At 40.4% G+C, this 18639-nt stretch overlaps 1 protein-coding gene across 2 annotated transcripts in view; it reads right to left on the reverse strand.

Moving 5' to 3' along the window:
- Positions 1 to 18639, reverse strand: part of steap2 (STEAP family member 2, metalloreductase) — a 62042-nt gene that overhangs the window by 2892 nt on the left and 40511 nt on the right. Inside the window, exons 3-6 of one of the 2 annotated variants that reach the window (XM_042510804.2) lie at positions 14695 to 14861; positions 12344 to 12871; positions 10670 to 10834; positions 2200 to 3202 (exon numbers count right to left, since the gene is read on the reverse strand). In XM_042510804.2, the coding sequence (XP_042366738.2) occupies positions 2909 to 3202; positions 10670 to 10834; positions 12344 to 12871; positions 14695 to 14861 (1154 nt within the window). In that variant the 3' untranslated portion in view covers positions 2200 to 2908. Of the gene's footprint in view, positions 1 to 2199; positions 3203 to 10669; positions 10835 to 12343; positions 12872 to 14694; positions 14862 to 18639 lie in introns of those variants that run through there. The other variant, XR_015775323.1, reaches the window with a different exon arrangement.

The following is an 18639-nucleotide window of genomic DNA, read 5'->3' on the forward strand; positions in this document are numbered from 1 at the left end:
CAGTAATCTAATAATGACACAGACAAATATGAAGGTGAATCAAACATAGCTATGCTATATGCAAAGCTAGTAAGATTTTTTTTCCAAAATTTTAAATGCAATGTAATGAAAATTTAACTCATTATATTAAAGTCTCAATGTAATACTAAAGTAAACAAGACCATCAGATCGGCTATTTCTGAATAAATAATATTGTTAGTCTTAAAATCAATACAAGTATCCACTGTTCTCCTACAGTGGTGCGGGCTGGGTTATAGAGTATCACACTGTTTTTTATAACCCTGTACTTATATAAAATCTACTCTGTACTTACACAATACTTATAGGGGTGCACGCTGGATTATGGAGTATCCTCTGCACCCCTTTCTTACCATATTCTTACACAGTGCTTACCTTGTACTACAAAGTACTTACCCTGAACTTACATAGTACGTACAGGGGTGCAGGCTGGATTATGAAGTATCCACTGTACCCTTTTCTTACCCGATTCTCACACATTTGCTTTGTATTGACTTACTTACCCTGGAGAATCTTATATCTCAAGAATCTTGGTGTGTTCTGTAACCCGCCTAGGGGTCACGAGAGTATCTCAATATATTAGGACCAGCATGTAGATTCGTAAGAGGGGTTGAAAGAGAATGACAGACATGATAAACAACTGGAGTCACAGAGTGGATTTTACTTAAAAGTATATTAAAATGTAGGCATAAAACTAAAATCAAAGGGTCCCTTTCTAACCAAGAAAAAAAAATAAAAAATGAAATTCTCTCTTAAACAAGTATTCTAGTATCAATAAAAGAGTGGATACCATATAAATGTATTCAGTACATCAGTAACTGTTTTAACAGTGCTTCACAAACTGAACACATAATATAAATGCCATAATCCCATTAAATATTAGTAATAATAATAATAATAATAATAATAATAATAATAATAATAATAATAATAATAATAATAATAATCCCATTAAAGTAGTTGTTTGACAAAACTAAATTCCAAGGAAAGAGTATTGTCTCTGAGTGCGGTAGAGTTCAGGATTCCTGTTTCCGTTCCTTTAGGTTTAAGCTAGCTCAGTTCAGCTAGCTTCAGTCAGAAAGGGTAGTGTCAAGTCAGTTTTAGTTTCTGCTGTCTCAGTTTTTAGTCAGACATCAAATGTGGGCTTCAACAGTCCTGCCATGGGTGGTTCCCTCCTCCAGCAAAAGATGATCTCCAGCTCCTCTAGATAAGGAATTGGTCAGGTTCAACAGTGGCTCGCCATCTCCTTCGTTCAAAAGAGTCCAAAATTGAACGATGTTTCCAGGGTATCTCAAAACCTAGTGTCGTGGTTGGTGAGGGCAGCTCCTGATAAGAAGATATTCAAATGCCTACCCAAAACTGAAATTTCTTTTTGGAGATTCCTTACATGACCATCAGGGTCAGCTAATGGACCTTATTGCCCTGTTGAACTTATGACTCTGGGCAGCAGAACAAAATTCCGACAGATTTTATTGCCCGACCAACAGTTTGAGTTAACTTAAGACTCATTTGGGGCAAAGAGCTGTCAGCTGGGCTCCTGCAAAGACTCAATGAGACATCAGGAGATCGCTACAGCATAGAAACTGAGAATTTATGCTTTTGTTGTGCAACCAAAACACGACACACCCGCACATCTCCAGACTGGGAGAGAGGACCACTAACTATAGGTTTTGTTGATAGACATTTGGTCATATTAAGTACTTTCTTACTTTGTTATATTTTGATGCTAGTACTTGTTTATCCTTACTCAAATAGGATCTTTAATAACCTTTAATTATATCAAAATGTTTTGACACCATAGTATTACACTTACTTATTTTTACATATATTTGTTATGTATGTTAAACGTGGTTAATACTCTTTTAATTAGTTAATGATCTGCCAAAGAGTTATTTGTGTTTGGTATCGATCAGCAGAGGAGAGTGTCATGGTTTCAAATATTGAAGACTTGAAGGCCTGTAGTGAACTTTATCAACACTTAAGGAGGAAATTATATCTACACAGTTAAAACAGTAGAAGTGATAAAAGAGAGGAGAGTATTTTTCCCGGTCGAGCCCCATACCCACATAGAAATATTGATATGCTGATGCTATATCTGATCAATATATAATATCTTCTATGTTGCTTACACAATTGCATAATCAGTTACTTTGTTGTGAGCTGTAAGAATAAAAACACTGCTTACAAGTTATTTTTATTTTGATGAAATTTATCAACCTATCAACAGAAATACTGCACATGCTTACAGCCATTTAGTACTGCACTTCCATGAGACAGAGGAACTCTCAAGAGACATATTAAGAAGAAAGAGTAGAATGATCATAACTCTGTGCTGCAGAAGCCCAGATATCACAAACACTGGACCCTTCAAAAACAGTAATGCAGTTCAGTAGTGTCCTTTCATGAGACCATCCCTGCCTGGTTAACACCCGCTGTTGTCTCCACCATCCTTGACACTACTGTGAAATTATGATGGTTATTTTCCTGGTCTTGTAAAAGTTCATCCAGAGCAACAAAAGATGTCATACAACTGATTTCCCCTGCTCAGCAGAAGTTATAAAATTAATGGAATTCCCCTTCAAAGTCACAACAAACACTGTTGACATATAGGTAGGACACAGACAAGTGAAGACTATTCCATTTTACAGTTAAGGTGGACAAATTGTAACATATCAGTAATAAATATACAGGTCAGGAGTTATTGTAACGAGTAACAGCTGATTATTACACAAGAGGCCTCACATGTCAGCATAATTTTTTACTGTGACATTAGTATAAGAGTAACATGTACTTTCATTGAGAATCCCATGAATAGACAAATAGATAAAACAACTAACTATTGTATGGGTAAAAACCCACTAAAGGAACAGTCGGCTGTGTGCTGCAGTGATCACATGATGGTGATTCTCTCAGGTGAAACGTGTGCAGCTGAGCCCACTGGCTCCAGGCGCTGGCATCGGTAGTGACTGCTGTCCAGGCCCCGGCGGATTTGGTGGAGCTTGCGGGCCACACAGGGCAGCAGCATCAGCACCTTCCCCATTATAACACACACTGGCAGGGCCAGGGCCACCACAAAGCTGGGGGGCAGGTAGAAACGGTAGGCTTCCTCCTCAAAGGCTCGCTTCCAGCCAAACAGCAAGCCGTGGAAGGTAGCAATAAGTAGAGCAATGTAGCCCAGAGTGGACTGCAGCAAAGACAGGAAGACTCATGATGGAATGTAAAGTAACAGCTTCTGTGGTCATACAGCAAACAGAGGAAAGCCAGCAAGCTGGGTCACAACCACAAAAACAGCTACACTGTATCTTCACTCTGTGAATGGGCACAGTCAGGCATGAGTGAATGCATACAAGTGACCATCGCCTGCCAAGGCGATATTTGTGCTGAATGTCTGCAGTGCCAGCTGTGACAGACCTGCACATTCTCATTCCGAAGTCATCAAATACCGTTGCTTTGACAGTGCTCTTGGTGTAAGATTCCGACACCAAAAGCCACCTTTGAAGAGGTGTGAATTTTTTAAAGTCACTTTTTAATTACATTTAGATCAATATTTGCAAGCTTTGTCAGATTTATTCTTTCATGAAAAAATATGTTCAAAATAAGAAAATAATTTTTTTTAAATTAAATCAAAATCTTAAATCTAATTGTTATATGCTAAATCTAAATCTTAAATCGTTGTGTCACGATTCTAATTATTTTACTTTTATGCAAATTCACACTGCCGCTTGGTGAAAGTACCAAAATAAGAGCTCAATGTATTGCTGTTCTTTGTACATGGCAACCGACAGATTTTGGTTTTGAAAGAGAAAATCAAAATCAGAAAACACATTTTTACACAGCGGTTCATCTCTGCCTCACTCCTGGCTTATATGAGAAACTTTTGCCATGATGAGAGTGGCCGCACCTCCACAAAGGAGACTGACTCGCTGTAGCAGCTGAATTCAGCCAGAGCTAACCTGTTAACCCAGCAAGGGCTGTCACAGCAGGCGGCAGCGCTCGGCCTAACCTGGGGAGATGAGGTCTGCACTGGCTTTATTCAAACTGCTACCACTGCTGATTGAGGGAGAGTCGTCACGGCTTCCATCCGCCGCTCTCCCCACTGAGAAGCGTCACAGCATGGGCTGCAGTCCAGGAGACAGAGCACAGCAAAGCCTGGCTCACTGTGGGTCCTATGGAGGACAGAACCAGGCGGAGAGGGCCAGGGGTTTGCGGGGTCTATGCCCAATGTGACTGTCCTCTAGTGTCCACACACACCTGTGTGGAGCTTGTTGTGTTTAGGATGTTTCCCCGTCAATATGTGTTACCCGTACCTAAACATGACCCAAACCCTCTAAGAAACTGTACTTTATTTATCAGAGGAGGGCAGTGGCTAGGGTGATTTTTCTTTTATCTCGACACTCAATAAAGCTCTAAATGTTTTTCCTAATTAATCACCCTCCCTCCATCATAAATAACATTTATTGATTATTGGTGTTTAACATTTAACATTTATATATAACATATTTAGATTTAACATTTAACATTTAGATTTAATTTGAAACATTTTTATTTCACAGTGACATTATCTTGAACATATTTTTTTCACAATAGAATAAATCTGACAAAGTTTGCATATATTTCTCTAAATGTGGTTAAAAAATTACTTTGAAAAATTCATACCTCTTTGTAATTATGTTTTAGAGTTAAATGTGGAGAAATGTTGCTGTTGCTTTCAGAGTGCTCAGCTTTACAATTAACACCCCATAGAAGCAAACCTAAAGTGTCTGTAGACGTGGATTTCCACTGCAAAGTGGCAAAGTGACGATTTGGGATGTGAATGTGTTGGACAGACAAAGAAAGCTAGGTAAATAGCTAATTTTAGCTGGCTTGCTAATAAATGCCATAAAATATGATGTTATTTGTACAATTTCCATTTTCCATTTTCCATGTCTATCTCCAGACTCACTGCCAGCTTAGCAGCATCTCTTCTGTGGGCAGATCGTTTTCTCCACATATTTTTGCTATTAGTTGAGGCTGCAACTTTGCCAGTCAAAATTCACCAAGACTGACAATGTAAATTTGCTCTGCCACTGATTTATTGCCTGGCAATGAATACAAGTGAATGGGAGGCAAATATTTACCGCTGTTAATTTTTTTCATGTCCATTTACTTTATTAAAGCAATTTCTGCTGTTTTTTCTTAGCCTTTACTGTTTAATTAAAACATCAGGTGCTTCTCAGCTCAAGGACAGGGATTTTGCTTTGAAAAAAGTAACTCCCACTTGTGTTTTGTCTAATGGATTTGAAATCCTGAACTACCTATTATCATGTGAACTGCTCACCTGATGTAGGTTGACTATAGTGTGCCTGTTTGCCTTTGCCCTCTTTGATTTTGATGAAGACACAGAGCTGTTGAAACGATTCTCTATTTGCACGACAAAGGCTGTGAATTGATCGGTGTGCTCCAGTCCCATCCTTTACTGTTGAAATCACGGGCTTTAACATTTGGAGTTGCAGGGAGGGCTCCAGGGGGAGTAAAGTAAGACTCTGAGTGAGCTGAAAGGGCAGGTGGAAGTTTCTGTATTTGGCCCACTGATTTTCTGGTGCAACAAAATTAAGAATTCTGTGACCTATGTCATTGCTGAAGCCAGCTACTGATCTGGCCATAAGCCAGCGCTGGTGACTGGGAGAGGTCGGCACAGAGGAATGAGAGGCTGACTATTCATTTGAGCATGGTGGTGTGGTGTGGTGGCAAACCACTGGAGCGGCCACTGGAGCGACTACTGGCTACTGGAGCCGCTGGTCTTTAGCAACCCAATGTCAACAGGAATCCATGGTGCACTCAGTGCACATGGTCAACTCTCAAATCTATACTGGAATAGCTATAATTGTTGTTTACAATGACAAAGTTCCCTGTCTTTCTTTTTTTTATTTGCTAAAATTCATATCTGTCATTCCTTTCTTGTTTTTTCAACACAGCATTTTAATTATTATATGCTAAAATCATACAGTATCATCTTCAGTTCTACATAGGCAGATTTTAAATATGCCATAAAAAACATTAGTTTCACTTTGTTTAAATTAAGCCTTTTTTCCATTTTGTGTGTGTGTGTGTGTGTGTGTGTGTGCGTGCGTGTGTGTGTGTGTGTGTGTGTGTGTGTGTGTGTGTGTGTGTGTGTGTGTGTGTTTACATGGACATGGATAGCTTGCATATGATCAGGTTTGCAGAGTATCCTGTTTATGTATTTGAGATTAAAACAGCATATTCTGTTCATTAGAAAACCAAATTATATCCTAAATATGATCATAACCAGGATAAGCCCCATACACAGATTATTCATGTACATGTAACCACACTGAAGGCCAGATCCACAAAGAACGGATTGCACTCACTAATAGCACCATGATATCCACAAAAGAATTTGGACTAATTATATGCTGGCGCTAACATGCCCACAAAGTTTGCTGACTGAGCACAATTTGTGCCTGTGACTGCAAATAGCAATGTGGCAAATTAGTGGCTTTGTGCCAAGATCACAGTAGACACAACAATGGCAGTGTCAGACAGAAAAAGACAAGCAACATTTTCAGACTGAGAACTCAAAGTCTGATGAGGTGCAGAGAGAAACTGCACATGGGAATCTATATCCCAGTGTTTCAGTGCAGTTGATGTATGCAAATTCTCTCCTCCAGAGTGCAAAAGAAGATTGCATAACCTGAAGCAGAGGAAAAAAAAAAGACAAATTTTTTTTTAAATGATCCAATGCCCATTTGGCGTCCACACAACCTAAATCTGGAGGACACCACCCCATCCCATGACACACCACCCGCCTCTGTGCCAACATACAGTTGACATCCCACCCTCCTCTGTCCCTGTAAACTACACTGAGCAGCAAAAACAAGCAACAGCACAGGACAAAATATGCATTAGCATTGAAGGGAATTACATTTAAACAGCAACTTGCTGCAATAGCATGTAGTTCACATCAGCTGGTCAGTGCTCTGGCCAGCCTGAACCAAAACATCTTGGGCTTGAGAGCACAAATGCAGAGATGATGGAGGCCATGGGTAGGATTGCTGCTGCCACTGAGGCCAGAAATGTGTTGGTTATGAGGGGGGAGAGTCAGCCTGACCCACATGTCATGCAGGAGGGGCCTTTCATATGATAGCTATTAAGAGAAAGGAGATATAAATAAATATAAATATATTTTTTTTTGTTAGTGCCTGTTAATAATGACTTCATTTGTCTTTTTTTTCTCGTTTTCATACTCATGCATTTCCAAAACTGTTTTATGCTTTACGTATTCATTTATTGTGTGTAAATGGATAGACACCTGCTGATGAGCTGGTTGGCACCCTGCATGGCAGCCTCCAGTGTCTGCAAACAGTGTTTGAATATGTCAGTAGGTGAACATGAATTTGTAGTGTGAAGGTGCTGTAAGTGGTCAGAACACTGAAAAGGCTCTTTACAAATACAGAACATGACACAACTGTGTTTGCATCCTAACAAAATAAATGGGTTAGGTCAACATAAAGCCCACACTGACCTATCAATGAGGCCTGTGAATTGCTGCTTTCAGGGTGATAAGTTGAGTTGTATTGATTGCTCAGGTTTGTTTGGGTTTTACTGATGTATTCGCTGAAGCATCCTGCATTAAGACCTCCTGAGACACAGCTGCTGCGACTGTCTAAATGTAAAACTATTAATAGATTGTATTTAGACACAGCTGTCATGTTTATGTCAAGAAAGGTGGAATTGTTGCAGAGAGGAAAACACAGCATATTACAGAATCGTCAAGTCACTTTTATTTAGTGCCAAATAAAAATAAAAGTAAAATAAAAGAATATCACAAGGCACATATTATGTAGAGCAGGTTTAGATCATAGCCTAATCTTTAACATAGCCTGCAGTGACCTAACATATTTCAAACAAATAACGTTGTAAAACAGAAAACACAGCATATAGCTGAAAATAATGTTAACTGAAAACACAGCATATCTCTGGAAATAATGTAAGGCCTGACTGAAAAAACAACATGTTACTGGAAATAATGCTGAATTATATGCTGTCTGGCATGTCTGCCAATGTCTGCTCGCACATCAGACAGTGAATCAGGTAGCCCCTCTTCCTTATCCCCTGAGTCATTCTCATCCTCGTGTTCCTCCATAGGGGCTGTCTTGAATCCTGAGCTCCATCACAACTATTTCATTTGAAAATCCGATATAAGCTCGATGGAGAAATTGTGCCTGTTTAGTACACGGGTCTCAGTGGTGTTAAACTGCATCCCTGTAACTGCCTGTGGCAATTAGATGGTATTTGCAGTGAGGCTCATTTGCATAGGGAGAGAGATTTTTTTAATATTCCCTAATTTACATACAAGCAAATGGGACAGGGGCACCCCAGATGCTGTCTGCTTGGCAGTGCAGTTTGTGTGCATTTCACCCTTTGCGAGTGCTTTGTGGATTGCACACTTCTCTCATTTGTAAGTGTTACATTAACTGGGTTACTTTTGGCAGTTACACATGGCTCCTCTAACACAACAAAAAGGAGACAGCAATATGAGGGGCCGTGTGGGACATTATTTACCTCTCACATTCACATACGAAACCAAAATCATTCATACACACAGGTGAAAACCACACACAAACACAAGTAAAAACCATGCACGCACACATCTGAAAACCATTCACACACACAACTAAAAACCATTCACACACACAACTGAAAACCATACACGCACACAACTGAAAAACATTCATACACACAATTGAAAACTATACACACACTCAACTGAAAACCATACACGCACACAAGTGAAATCCACATGCGCGCACAACTGAAAACCACACACACACACACACACACAACTGAAAACCACACGTGCACACAACTGAAAACTACACACACACACACAACTGAAAACCACACACAAACACAACTGAAAACCTCACACACACGCACAATGGTGAAATGCTCCCATAAAAACAGCGAAAAATTTCAGTTAAAATGGAACACATTTCAGTAGAAACGGAACACATTTCAGGAGAAACCGGAAGGTATAGTTAAACCAGAAGTGTAAATGGGGGGAAACTGTAGGGATGTCTTCCCAACAACCTACAAATAATCTTGCTGAGGCAGCAACTTTTCTCAACACAATTTTGGCCTCGCTGAGAGGCCATTTTAATTTGTTCACTTTGATTCTGAATATTTTCAGAACTACTTGAGATTTTCTTTTTGTGCTAAGGTTACATGGTTTTATGTGCACAGGCAAACTCATGTTAAAATGCCAAATTTCACAGCATATAAACATATTTACAGCCTGTAACAAAAAACAAAAAAAACTTTTGTTCTCTATAACTCATTCCAACTTTCAATGATGACAATTGTACAGAGGTGAATATTTTTTAAGTCAGCTGTTCACATTTTATTAAGGTTTGAGGGTATGGATATTTGAGTGACTGGCTAATGCACAGTTAAAGTTGGGCCACTTTGAGTGAAAGGCTGTCTGCAGATAGTGTCCTTGACTCCTCAGCAGCTCCACCCTCTTGTCCAAATGTGGTCACTTCAGGCTCCAAAAAAACAAGTTGGTGACAGCAGTGATGAGGAAGTTTAAGTGTCAAAATGGGAGCCCATAACAAACAATGAGTGATGTCATGGTAGCTACACCCATTATTTTGACAGTCTATGGGATAATATCTATGTTTTTATTAAATAGATGTTAGGATTTGCTGGCATTTGACTGCAATGTGATTGAAAATTAGAGACTAAAACTGAACTAGTCTATTAGAATTGATTTCTGCTGTAAATGTGGGAATTTTATCATGAGGAGTCTATGGGCTTTGACCTTATTCTGGAGCCAGCCTTAAGTGGACATTTACCGAACTGCTGCTTAAAGCACTTTGACACTGGCTTCATTTTTAAGCTTCAGAAGTTGACACGTCTGCAGAACTGAATGGAATATTGTAATGATTTTAGCATATAATCATTAAATATTAGGTACTGAAAGAATAATAAAGTAATGACAGATGAATTTCAACAAATGAAACTAAGAAAAAAAAAAAACAATTATAGCCATTCTAGGGTATATTTTAGAATTTATGAGGTGCACTGAGTATACCATGGAGTCCCTGTTGTCATTAGATTGCTAATGACCAGCCGCTCAAGTAGGTTGCCAGGTCAGACATACGAGTTACCTCCTTGGTTGAATGAATAGTCGACCTCTTATTCCCCAGTGCCTCTCAGTCACCAGCACTGGCTTATGGCCAGATCAGTAGCTGGCTTAAGCAAGGCCTCTGGTGACTTCTCAGTTGTCTTAATTTTGTCGCTTATACTGCACTTTATGATTTGACATGTTACAGGCAGCAGTGGCTGTGACACACAGCTCATGGCAGCAGTTAAGGTACTTTAAAACCCCTAGTGCCCAATTGCTGCAACTTGTATCATTTTGGACTCCTTACTTTGAGTTAAAACTCATTTAAATTTGAAAATACAGACATGATAGACATATTCCTAGATTTAATGTGACTTACACTTTCTAAGAATATAACTATCTCAAGTGTCAACCACAGAAATCAGCATTTGAAATCACAGAGAAAAGACTCTCCTTAAAACCCCAGAATGAAGTTTTCTGCATGATCAAAGGAATCCAGATTGAAAGCCCTGTTTTATCTCATACCTGTATGAAGCTGAACTCCCTCCAGTTGAGTGTGCTGTGGACAGAGGGAATTGAGGTGATGGCCAGAAGCGACAGGAGCCCAAGACTCATGATCCCAAAGGAAACGTACATCTCCACCCTCCACACCTCCTCCTCATTCCACGCATTCTCCACATTAGCATGGACCTGGCAACACAGATGATGATAATGCCAAAGATGGAATTCATCACAGTCATCATGTTTCACTTGTTTTATGCATGGCCTGATTAACCTTCAAAAGGGGCCAGGGATAAAGCTAAGATGCTTAGCCCCCATACTGAACACTTTTTACAGGAATACTACCTGGCCCATGCTGTGTGTTCACTTGATTAAACACAATTATTCTGGAATATGCGACATGTAAGTGCAAACAATGAAATCCTAAAGTTCTAAAGCTGGACTTTCAATACCCTAGTACTCAGTAATGCAACTAGAACCACCTTAAAGCTATTATGATGTCAGTGTTGTGGATATGGTAGTTCAGTGGTGGATATACCTACACAAATGCTCAGTTAGTTTCCACAAATGTTTACATAGACCCTCATGAACATGAACAAAATTTGTCAGTGCAGAGATTTATGACAGTGTGTACTGTCCATGCCTACTAGTGTGCTGATTGCATGAGTGAAATATGTCTATGTATGCAGACATCTTAAATATATATAAGTCGTATGTACAGTTTATTATTGGAGTATTTCAGGCATTTTAGTGTGTATTTGCTTTTACTTAATGGGGTGGACTTCCTTTCCATGCATATGTAGAGTTCAGAAGAATTGTATAGTTCAACTCTATTATTAGTGGTTCAAGCCTGAAGGACTCTTGCAGGTGTCATCAACTAGATCTGTCCAAAGGCCAGAATTTTTCAAAGCAGAATTCAGGCACTTCTGCATCACCTGTGCTGATCTAGAGATCTCGAGAGCATTAACAAAACCAATAATGCATCGACAACAGAACATGGATCCTCTCTAAAAAAAAGCAGAAATATCATAACTATAAAAATGCATTTCCTGAGGAGGATGCATGAATGCTAAAAGCAGAAATGAATTTGAAACCATGGCTGAAAAAGGTAAAACACACAAAAAAGAAGATATTTGGAAACACCTAAAAATCTAGCAGAAGTGGAATCTGAACTGCACTCCTAAAGAAGGTAAGAGCTGAAGTAGACCACCAGAAAAGCTGAAAGCTGAACTGTAAGTACTTGTAGTAGTACTACTAATAGTGGTAGTAGCGGCACTACTGTTAGTAGCAGTGGTAATTTTACTGATGATTTGCAAATTTGTCTTAGCTATGAACCTGTAAGTCTGTTTTTTATTTTACGTATGATGCAGTGCTTTATGCATGTGTCCTTGTTAAATAAACAGTAGCAGCAGTAACAGTAGTAGTATCAGTAGTTGCTTAAGTGTATACATATATATATTTTTTTTTAAATAAAATTATTCACAAAAATGATTGTATCTATTCTTGTTTATATAATTACATTTATTCTACTCTATCGTTGACAATATTAAGAATATTATTATCAATAATGTGTTTTTACTATTTAAAGAGTAATAGTATAATAAATAAAAGTATAATAGGCCTCCTGTCTTTTTGCAAACTGGCCCTCAAGCAAAGCATGTTGAGTATGCGTGTGTTAGAGCCTTCCGTGCCTCTGACCTGCTGGTAGGCAGTGTTGAGCAGCAGGTACCTCTCGGACCTCCTCATGGGCAGACAGAGGCTGTAAAGTACGTGGACAGCAGCCAGGAAGAAGCTGAGGAGGCCCAGCTGTTTCCGGCTCTGCAGCCAGCCCTCCAGCCAGTGTGGGAAATGCCTATACTTGGTACCATAGTAAAGCTGGTGGGCGGCTGCCAGCTGGCCTGCCAGGTACACCAGGGCCAAGAGAGTAATGGCAACAGTGGGCAGTGTTCGATTCACCATCTCTATGGGGATCTTGTAGAAGTCACTCTGCTTGTATTTCACATACGGGTGGATAATATCTCGTATAAAAGAGTATGAAAAAAAGAAGATGGAGAGGGCCACGGCAGCAAGGACGGGGCCCTTCCAGCCAGGAAATAACCGTATGGGAATGTTCTCAATGTCCCTCGAAGAAGACAGGGTGCCCATATCCACCGGCAGGAAGTTAAGCTGGCGAGCTAGTTCCATAACCTGCTGTCGAGCCTCCACAGAGTCACTGCAGATGAACACCTACATAGAGCCAGGATTACAGAGGAGAGGACTGGTTAGACTCATAGTGAAGACAACCGGGAAGGATGGAACTGAGAGGGAAGCATACAGTATTTGACATATTCCTTCATCCCAGAGCACCACTGTTGTCCCATTAAAAGTAACTCTTAATAATATAAAATATGAAAAAGCAACACTGCTGCACATGCTCCTTCAATACCGTGAACACAATTTATTGGTCACCTAGTATACCTGAATTACCTTGAACACCTTTAATTGCCCTTTTTTCTTTTCTTTTGCACTCTCACCAATAGGGAGAGTTTTTGGACATGGGAAGGTTTTCTCTTTTTTCCCCTTTTTTATGTTGGATTTTTTTTTTTTATTATTTTGAACTGGATAACTGTATTGTATATTGCTGTGCCTGAAGTAAACTGCAAATTCATGCTGTGGTCCTGTGGATGTTTGATGGAAGCCGCCATCAGAAATCATGCATGTCTGTTAACTGCATTGCCATGTGCAAGCTTAGCTTAGCTCTGTGATAGCCATGTGGTACTCTCACTACCTGGGGCTCACGATTACAGAGCCTGGGTCTGTTGAATTGCACTACGCTAATCCTGTTGCCTCTCGGGAGCATTCCTGCTCCCTTGTTTCCTAGTTTCCCTGGATCCTGGCCGTAACTGTGCCTGATCGTGGTGATAGCTGTGCTGATGCTGCGACCCTGCCTTTGGTTGTGCTCGTGCTGTGGCTGTACTGATTCTGTGCCCCCCGCTTGCCCTGATCGTGGTCTGGTCCTGGTTGTGCCGATGCTGTGATCTTGCCTTTGGACAACTCCCTTTCACATATGCATGAGACTGTTATCATCTCTCTCAACATCATCATAGAGAGCAATTACTAATTTCACACCTATCATTATTGTAATATGACATGCATCTGTTTCTATAAAGATCTGCAGTACTCTTTGTGACAAAAAATGTGAGTATGAACATTCATTCTTGACCTTTGGAATAGAAGTCTGAAAAAAATAATAATAACTTCACCTATGAGTTTGTTTTGGAGATTTAAACCACAACTTGTGGCATTTGTCTTGTAATGGAGTTTAATTGGAAATTATGTTACTGCACTGCCTATTTTTCTCCTTAAATATTTTTAGAAACATATTTTATTGTCCTGTTTTGCCGTAATAGTAAGAGTTTGTGAGCAGGAAGTGGTGGGCAGCATACTGTTTCTTGCAGAATGAAAACAGAGGCCAAAAAAGATGCATATTTTCTCACCTCAATGTCATGTTTTAGCTTACAATGTAACTGTAACACGAGATCTGCCACCATTGTGTCAAACAGACGAGGTCACATTACATCACCTACCAGCAGGATTGTTTATTGGTCTGATGCATTCTGGTAGTTGTAGGTTTTCTACCTCTTGAGCAAAAGTGTCCTTTTTCTCTGGTTTCTCTGGTCATGTTGCACCTATTTAAAAAAATATTTGTGTCTTTCTACTGAAGAGACAGTCCTCACATAATATATATTAGATTGGTGAAGTCACATGATAAGAGGTGGTCATATATTTGTAAAGATGGTAACCCCTGTTCTTTGGTGTCAGTTATTAATAGCCCTCCCAGTGACTCCCAGTCACTGATCTTTGACCTCTTCCATGTAGACTCTCTGAGAGGGGTTTTGGTTCAGTATTTGCAGACAGCCGATGTTGACCTTACCAATATAATATATATTATGTTTATATCAAGTGACTTTATGATAACTGACAACTGAACAACTCTATTTATTGATAAAGATTATGAAAAGCCATTGGATTTTCTTCTCTTTCAAAAAATAGAGGATGTTTTATTGCACCTGTGTGCTTGCATCTTTGGGGCAGCTCTGTTGCATGGCCCAAGCTGAGATGACGTTGAAGCCTTTGACCGCAATGGAGTCTGGCAGCAGTGAAGCCAGATACTCAGCATTAGACTCTGGATACTGGTTCACCCTCCTGTTGTTACTCACATCGACCAGGATCTTGCCTGCATACACACAAGACAAACACACATAAATCCCATAGTTAAAAACATTAAACACATGCTAAGCTTGGGCTACAGCTACAACTACAGCTGCACAATAAGCCTCTCTAGACTATTAGGGATTGTATCACTTAACAATGACAATTAATGCCATACTAGACAGTAAAACCTCTGTGGTGTTTTGTTGTCTCTAACTTTAAAATACCTTCATGAGTTGCAGAATTAATATGAATGTGATTGGTTTAAGGGGATAGTTTAGATTTTTTGAATTGGAGTTGTATGAAGAATATCTACAGTCAGTGTATTATTTTGTTGAACTTGTGGGCAGACAGGCCCCAGTTAGCACAGATATTCCCCTCTCTCTTTTTCAGCCCATGCACTCTCCCCCTGCTTCTTCCTCTGTATACCCCGATCTGTAAAGGTATCCTCTGGTCTCAACAGTGAATGACTTAGTTGTTGTTTTTGTACTTTCACTTTGATCATTAGGGCCCGAGCACCGAGCACGGTGCAAGGACCCTCTTGAAACTGAAGGAATTATTATTAGGGCCTGAGCACCAAACAGTGCGAGGACCCTCTTGAAACTGAAGAAATTCTTATTATTAGGGCCCGAGCACCGAATGGTGAAAGCACCCTCTTGAAATAATAATTATTATTATTAGGGCCCGAGCTCCAAGGGTGCAAGGACCTATTGTAACTGAAAGAATTCTTCTTTTTTTTTTTTAACAAATGAGACCCATTTTTGAGGGCCTTAACATACTTAAACTTGACCCCAGATGGTCAGATGTTAACAAAATTTCACACATTTGATGAGAGTCCAGGCTTGAAGACACCTGCGGTACAACCTTTAATCACAGTCATAGCGCCACCTAGTGGCAACAGGAAGTTACTTTTTTTACACTTTGATTTTTCCCCTGTAGGTGAAATGGGTAGGGTTTGGACCCAAATGCAGTACACCAGCGCTCAGAAACAGTTGGTAATAACTTTTATTTTTATCACAACAAACAAGGTACGAAGCAGATTGAATGAGTACTGAGTAAAGTTCGTTCTTCGGGTGGAAAGCCCACACACAGTCTCTGGGGCTCAGACGAGGAGAAGAGACGAAGCTTACTACAGCCGTTGTCGGCGAGGAGGAAGCTCCGTAGTCCGACAAGCCGGCAGTTCGTGCGGAGGTGCCGACGGGGAGAGAGCTGAGGGATGGTCGGAGGCAGGCGGGGGGTTCGTTGCCAGCTGAGCAGTCCGCGAAGGCAGCAGTACCGATGGGGAACAGACAGGAGGATTGTCGAGGCCAGGCAGAGAAATCGTTACCAGCAGAGCAGTCCGATTCCAGAAACGCCGAAGCAGAGCACGTGGTCGGGGACAGAAGGCAGGTAAGTTTACCGGGAGGCAGACGAGGAGAGCAGGTCGCGGACAGGCAGAGTCGGCTTCGGGAGATCAGGCAGAAGAATGCTGGAAAGTCTCACATGACGCTGTAGAACAATCTGGCAGTGAGTGAGAGTGCAGGAGAGGCTTATATGCAGGACTGATTGTAATGAGCTGCAGCTGTGAGGCAGGTGAGCAGAGCTGGCTGATGAGGTGGGCGTGGCTTGCAGGTAGAGTGGAGCAGAGGGAGGGTGAGTGGAAAAGTACTCAGCAGAGTGAATTCAGCCTGAATGCAACAAACACCTTCATGATGAACAGAAAAAAATTTTTGGCTTTTCATCAAATATTGTTGCCGTGGTTACAATCGGACATCAAAAGTCCTTAAGATAACTGATATGATTTTTTTGCATTTATGTGCCAAAGTGGCTCTTGAGCACCCCCTAGAAAATTTCAACAAAGCAGCCTCCGCAATCCATTTAACCTAGAGCTATGAAACTTGGGAAACATGTGTATAAGCCCAAGACCTACCAAAAAGCCTCCTGGAGCCATGCCCTAAACCCAACAGAAAGTCCATCAATTTTAATTTTATTTAAATTTTTGGCCAATTTTTACAATTCCTGCTAGAGCCCGACTGATTTTTCAATATACCTATATTATCACCTGTTAAAGCCTTATACAGACAAAATGGAGCAAATCAGCCTCGGCTCATATTTTTTCCCATATGCACTGATAGGACAACTCTGTTCACAGACCATATAATACAGGAAATGATGCTGGGGCCCTTCTTTCGGCACTGCAAAATCAGCACATTTGAGCAAATACAGCCTTACAACAATCACACAGGCTGGTTGCTTTCCTGTTTCACACCTCTGGCAGCTCCAGCTTTGACTCTACCTCACACACACACACACACACACACACACAGAGAGAGAGAAAGAGAGAGAGAGAGAGAGAGAGAGAGTCATGGAGCGACAAAGTCAGACTGTGCGCTTACTCCATTGTTAAACTACTATCAGCACTCAAGGATATGGTCACAGAGAGCGTTGCAGAACAGTGGACGGTGGTGGTCAGTGTTTTTACAGTTAGCAACATTAAAATACATACTGTTATGTTAAAAAACAATGGCCTCCTCTTTCTGCAAATATACAACATGATCTCAGGCTCCAGGGTACAGGAAAGGACTACCAACCAGCTAACTTTATAGTATTTAGCAATTTTGCAGACCCTCTTAGCGGCGTTATATTTAAGCAGCAACAAAAGACACATTTAGGGACTTATTTAGATTATCAGGAAATAGGAGAAATATACTGTCATTTTTCCCATTTTTCCCAAATTAGTTTTCAATTTTAATGGCCTCGTGCATGGCTGGGAGGAAATGTATCAGTTGCACCCCCTACTGATTTTCAACAAAGCAGCCCTCACAGCACGTTTTACCTCGAGCTGTGAAAAGTCTCTTGGGGCCATACCGTAAAACCAACAGGAAGTCAGCAATTTTGATTTGAAGTTGTAATTTTGGTGTATTTTTGGCCATTTTCAGGGCTCGTAATCTTGAGAACTTGTCCTAGCGCTTTCATCAGATAGACTTCCAATGTTATGGCTACCTTCATAAGACCTTTGACAGCAAAGGTTATTTAAATCATGACTTTTTATCACACAGTGTGATCTGTATGAGGCATCTAATTTGCATGTTCTGCCATGAACCAGGAAGTAAACAGGAAGTGGTATTTAACTCTGCTGTAAATGGTCCAATATGACCCAAACTTCACATGTTTGATAGGGGTCCTGCCCTGAACACATCTATATGACAGAGCACCACCTATTGGCACAAGAAAGGCAAAGTTTTACAGTAAGATGCCCAGCTCCTAGCAGGTTGACTCGATTGATCTCAAAATGGTCTCAAAAATCTTTAAGATGCTGATGATGCTTGAAAATGAATATTGAGAGTTTTTGTTGAAAGGCATTACCGAAGTCGGGTGGACAATTTCGATGTTTCAACATGACATCAAAAACTGTTATAACTTCGCCCCAGATGGTCAGATCTTTACAAAATTTCACAGATTTGATAAGAGTCCAGGCCTGAAGACATCTCCAGTGCAATTTTGAATCTTCCACCTATTGGTAGCAGGAAGTTACTTTTTTTTATCTTTGAGACCAAGATGACGTCAATTTTGTGTGTCCAAAGAAAGTAATTCACCATGTGAAATATCTCACTCAAGGTTCCCATGTCTCTGTGTACTTCCTGACTTTCACTGAAAAGGATGATTGCGTCACTCAGAATCCCGCCTGTAGCCTGGACTTGCATGGGAGCCCGTTCATTGCTGCTTGCAGCTTTAATTATTATTTTGCATTTTATTCAGGTTTTACAGTAAAGTTCAAAACATACTATGCCTACATTACTTTGCATACTTTGCCATGTAAATAA

Source organism: Plectropomus leopardus, chromosome 21, assembly GCF_026936395.1.
Source record: "Plectropomus leopardus strain MGB_pleo_1.0 chromosome 21, ASM2693639v1, whole genome shotgun sequence".
NCBI classification, from domain to species: domain Eukaryota; kingdom Metazoa; phylum Chordata; class Actinopteri; order Perciformes; family Serranidae; genus Plectropomus; species Plectropomus leopardus.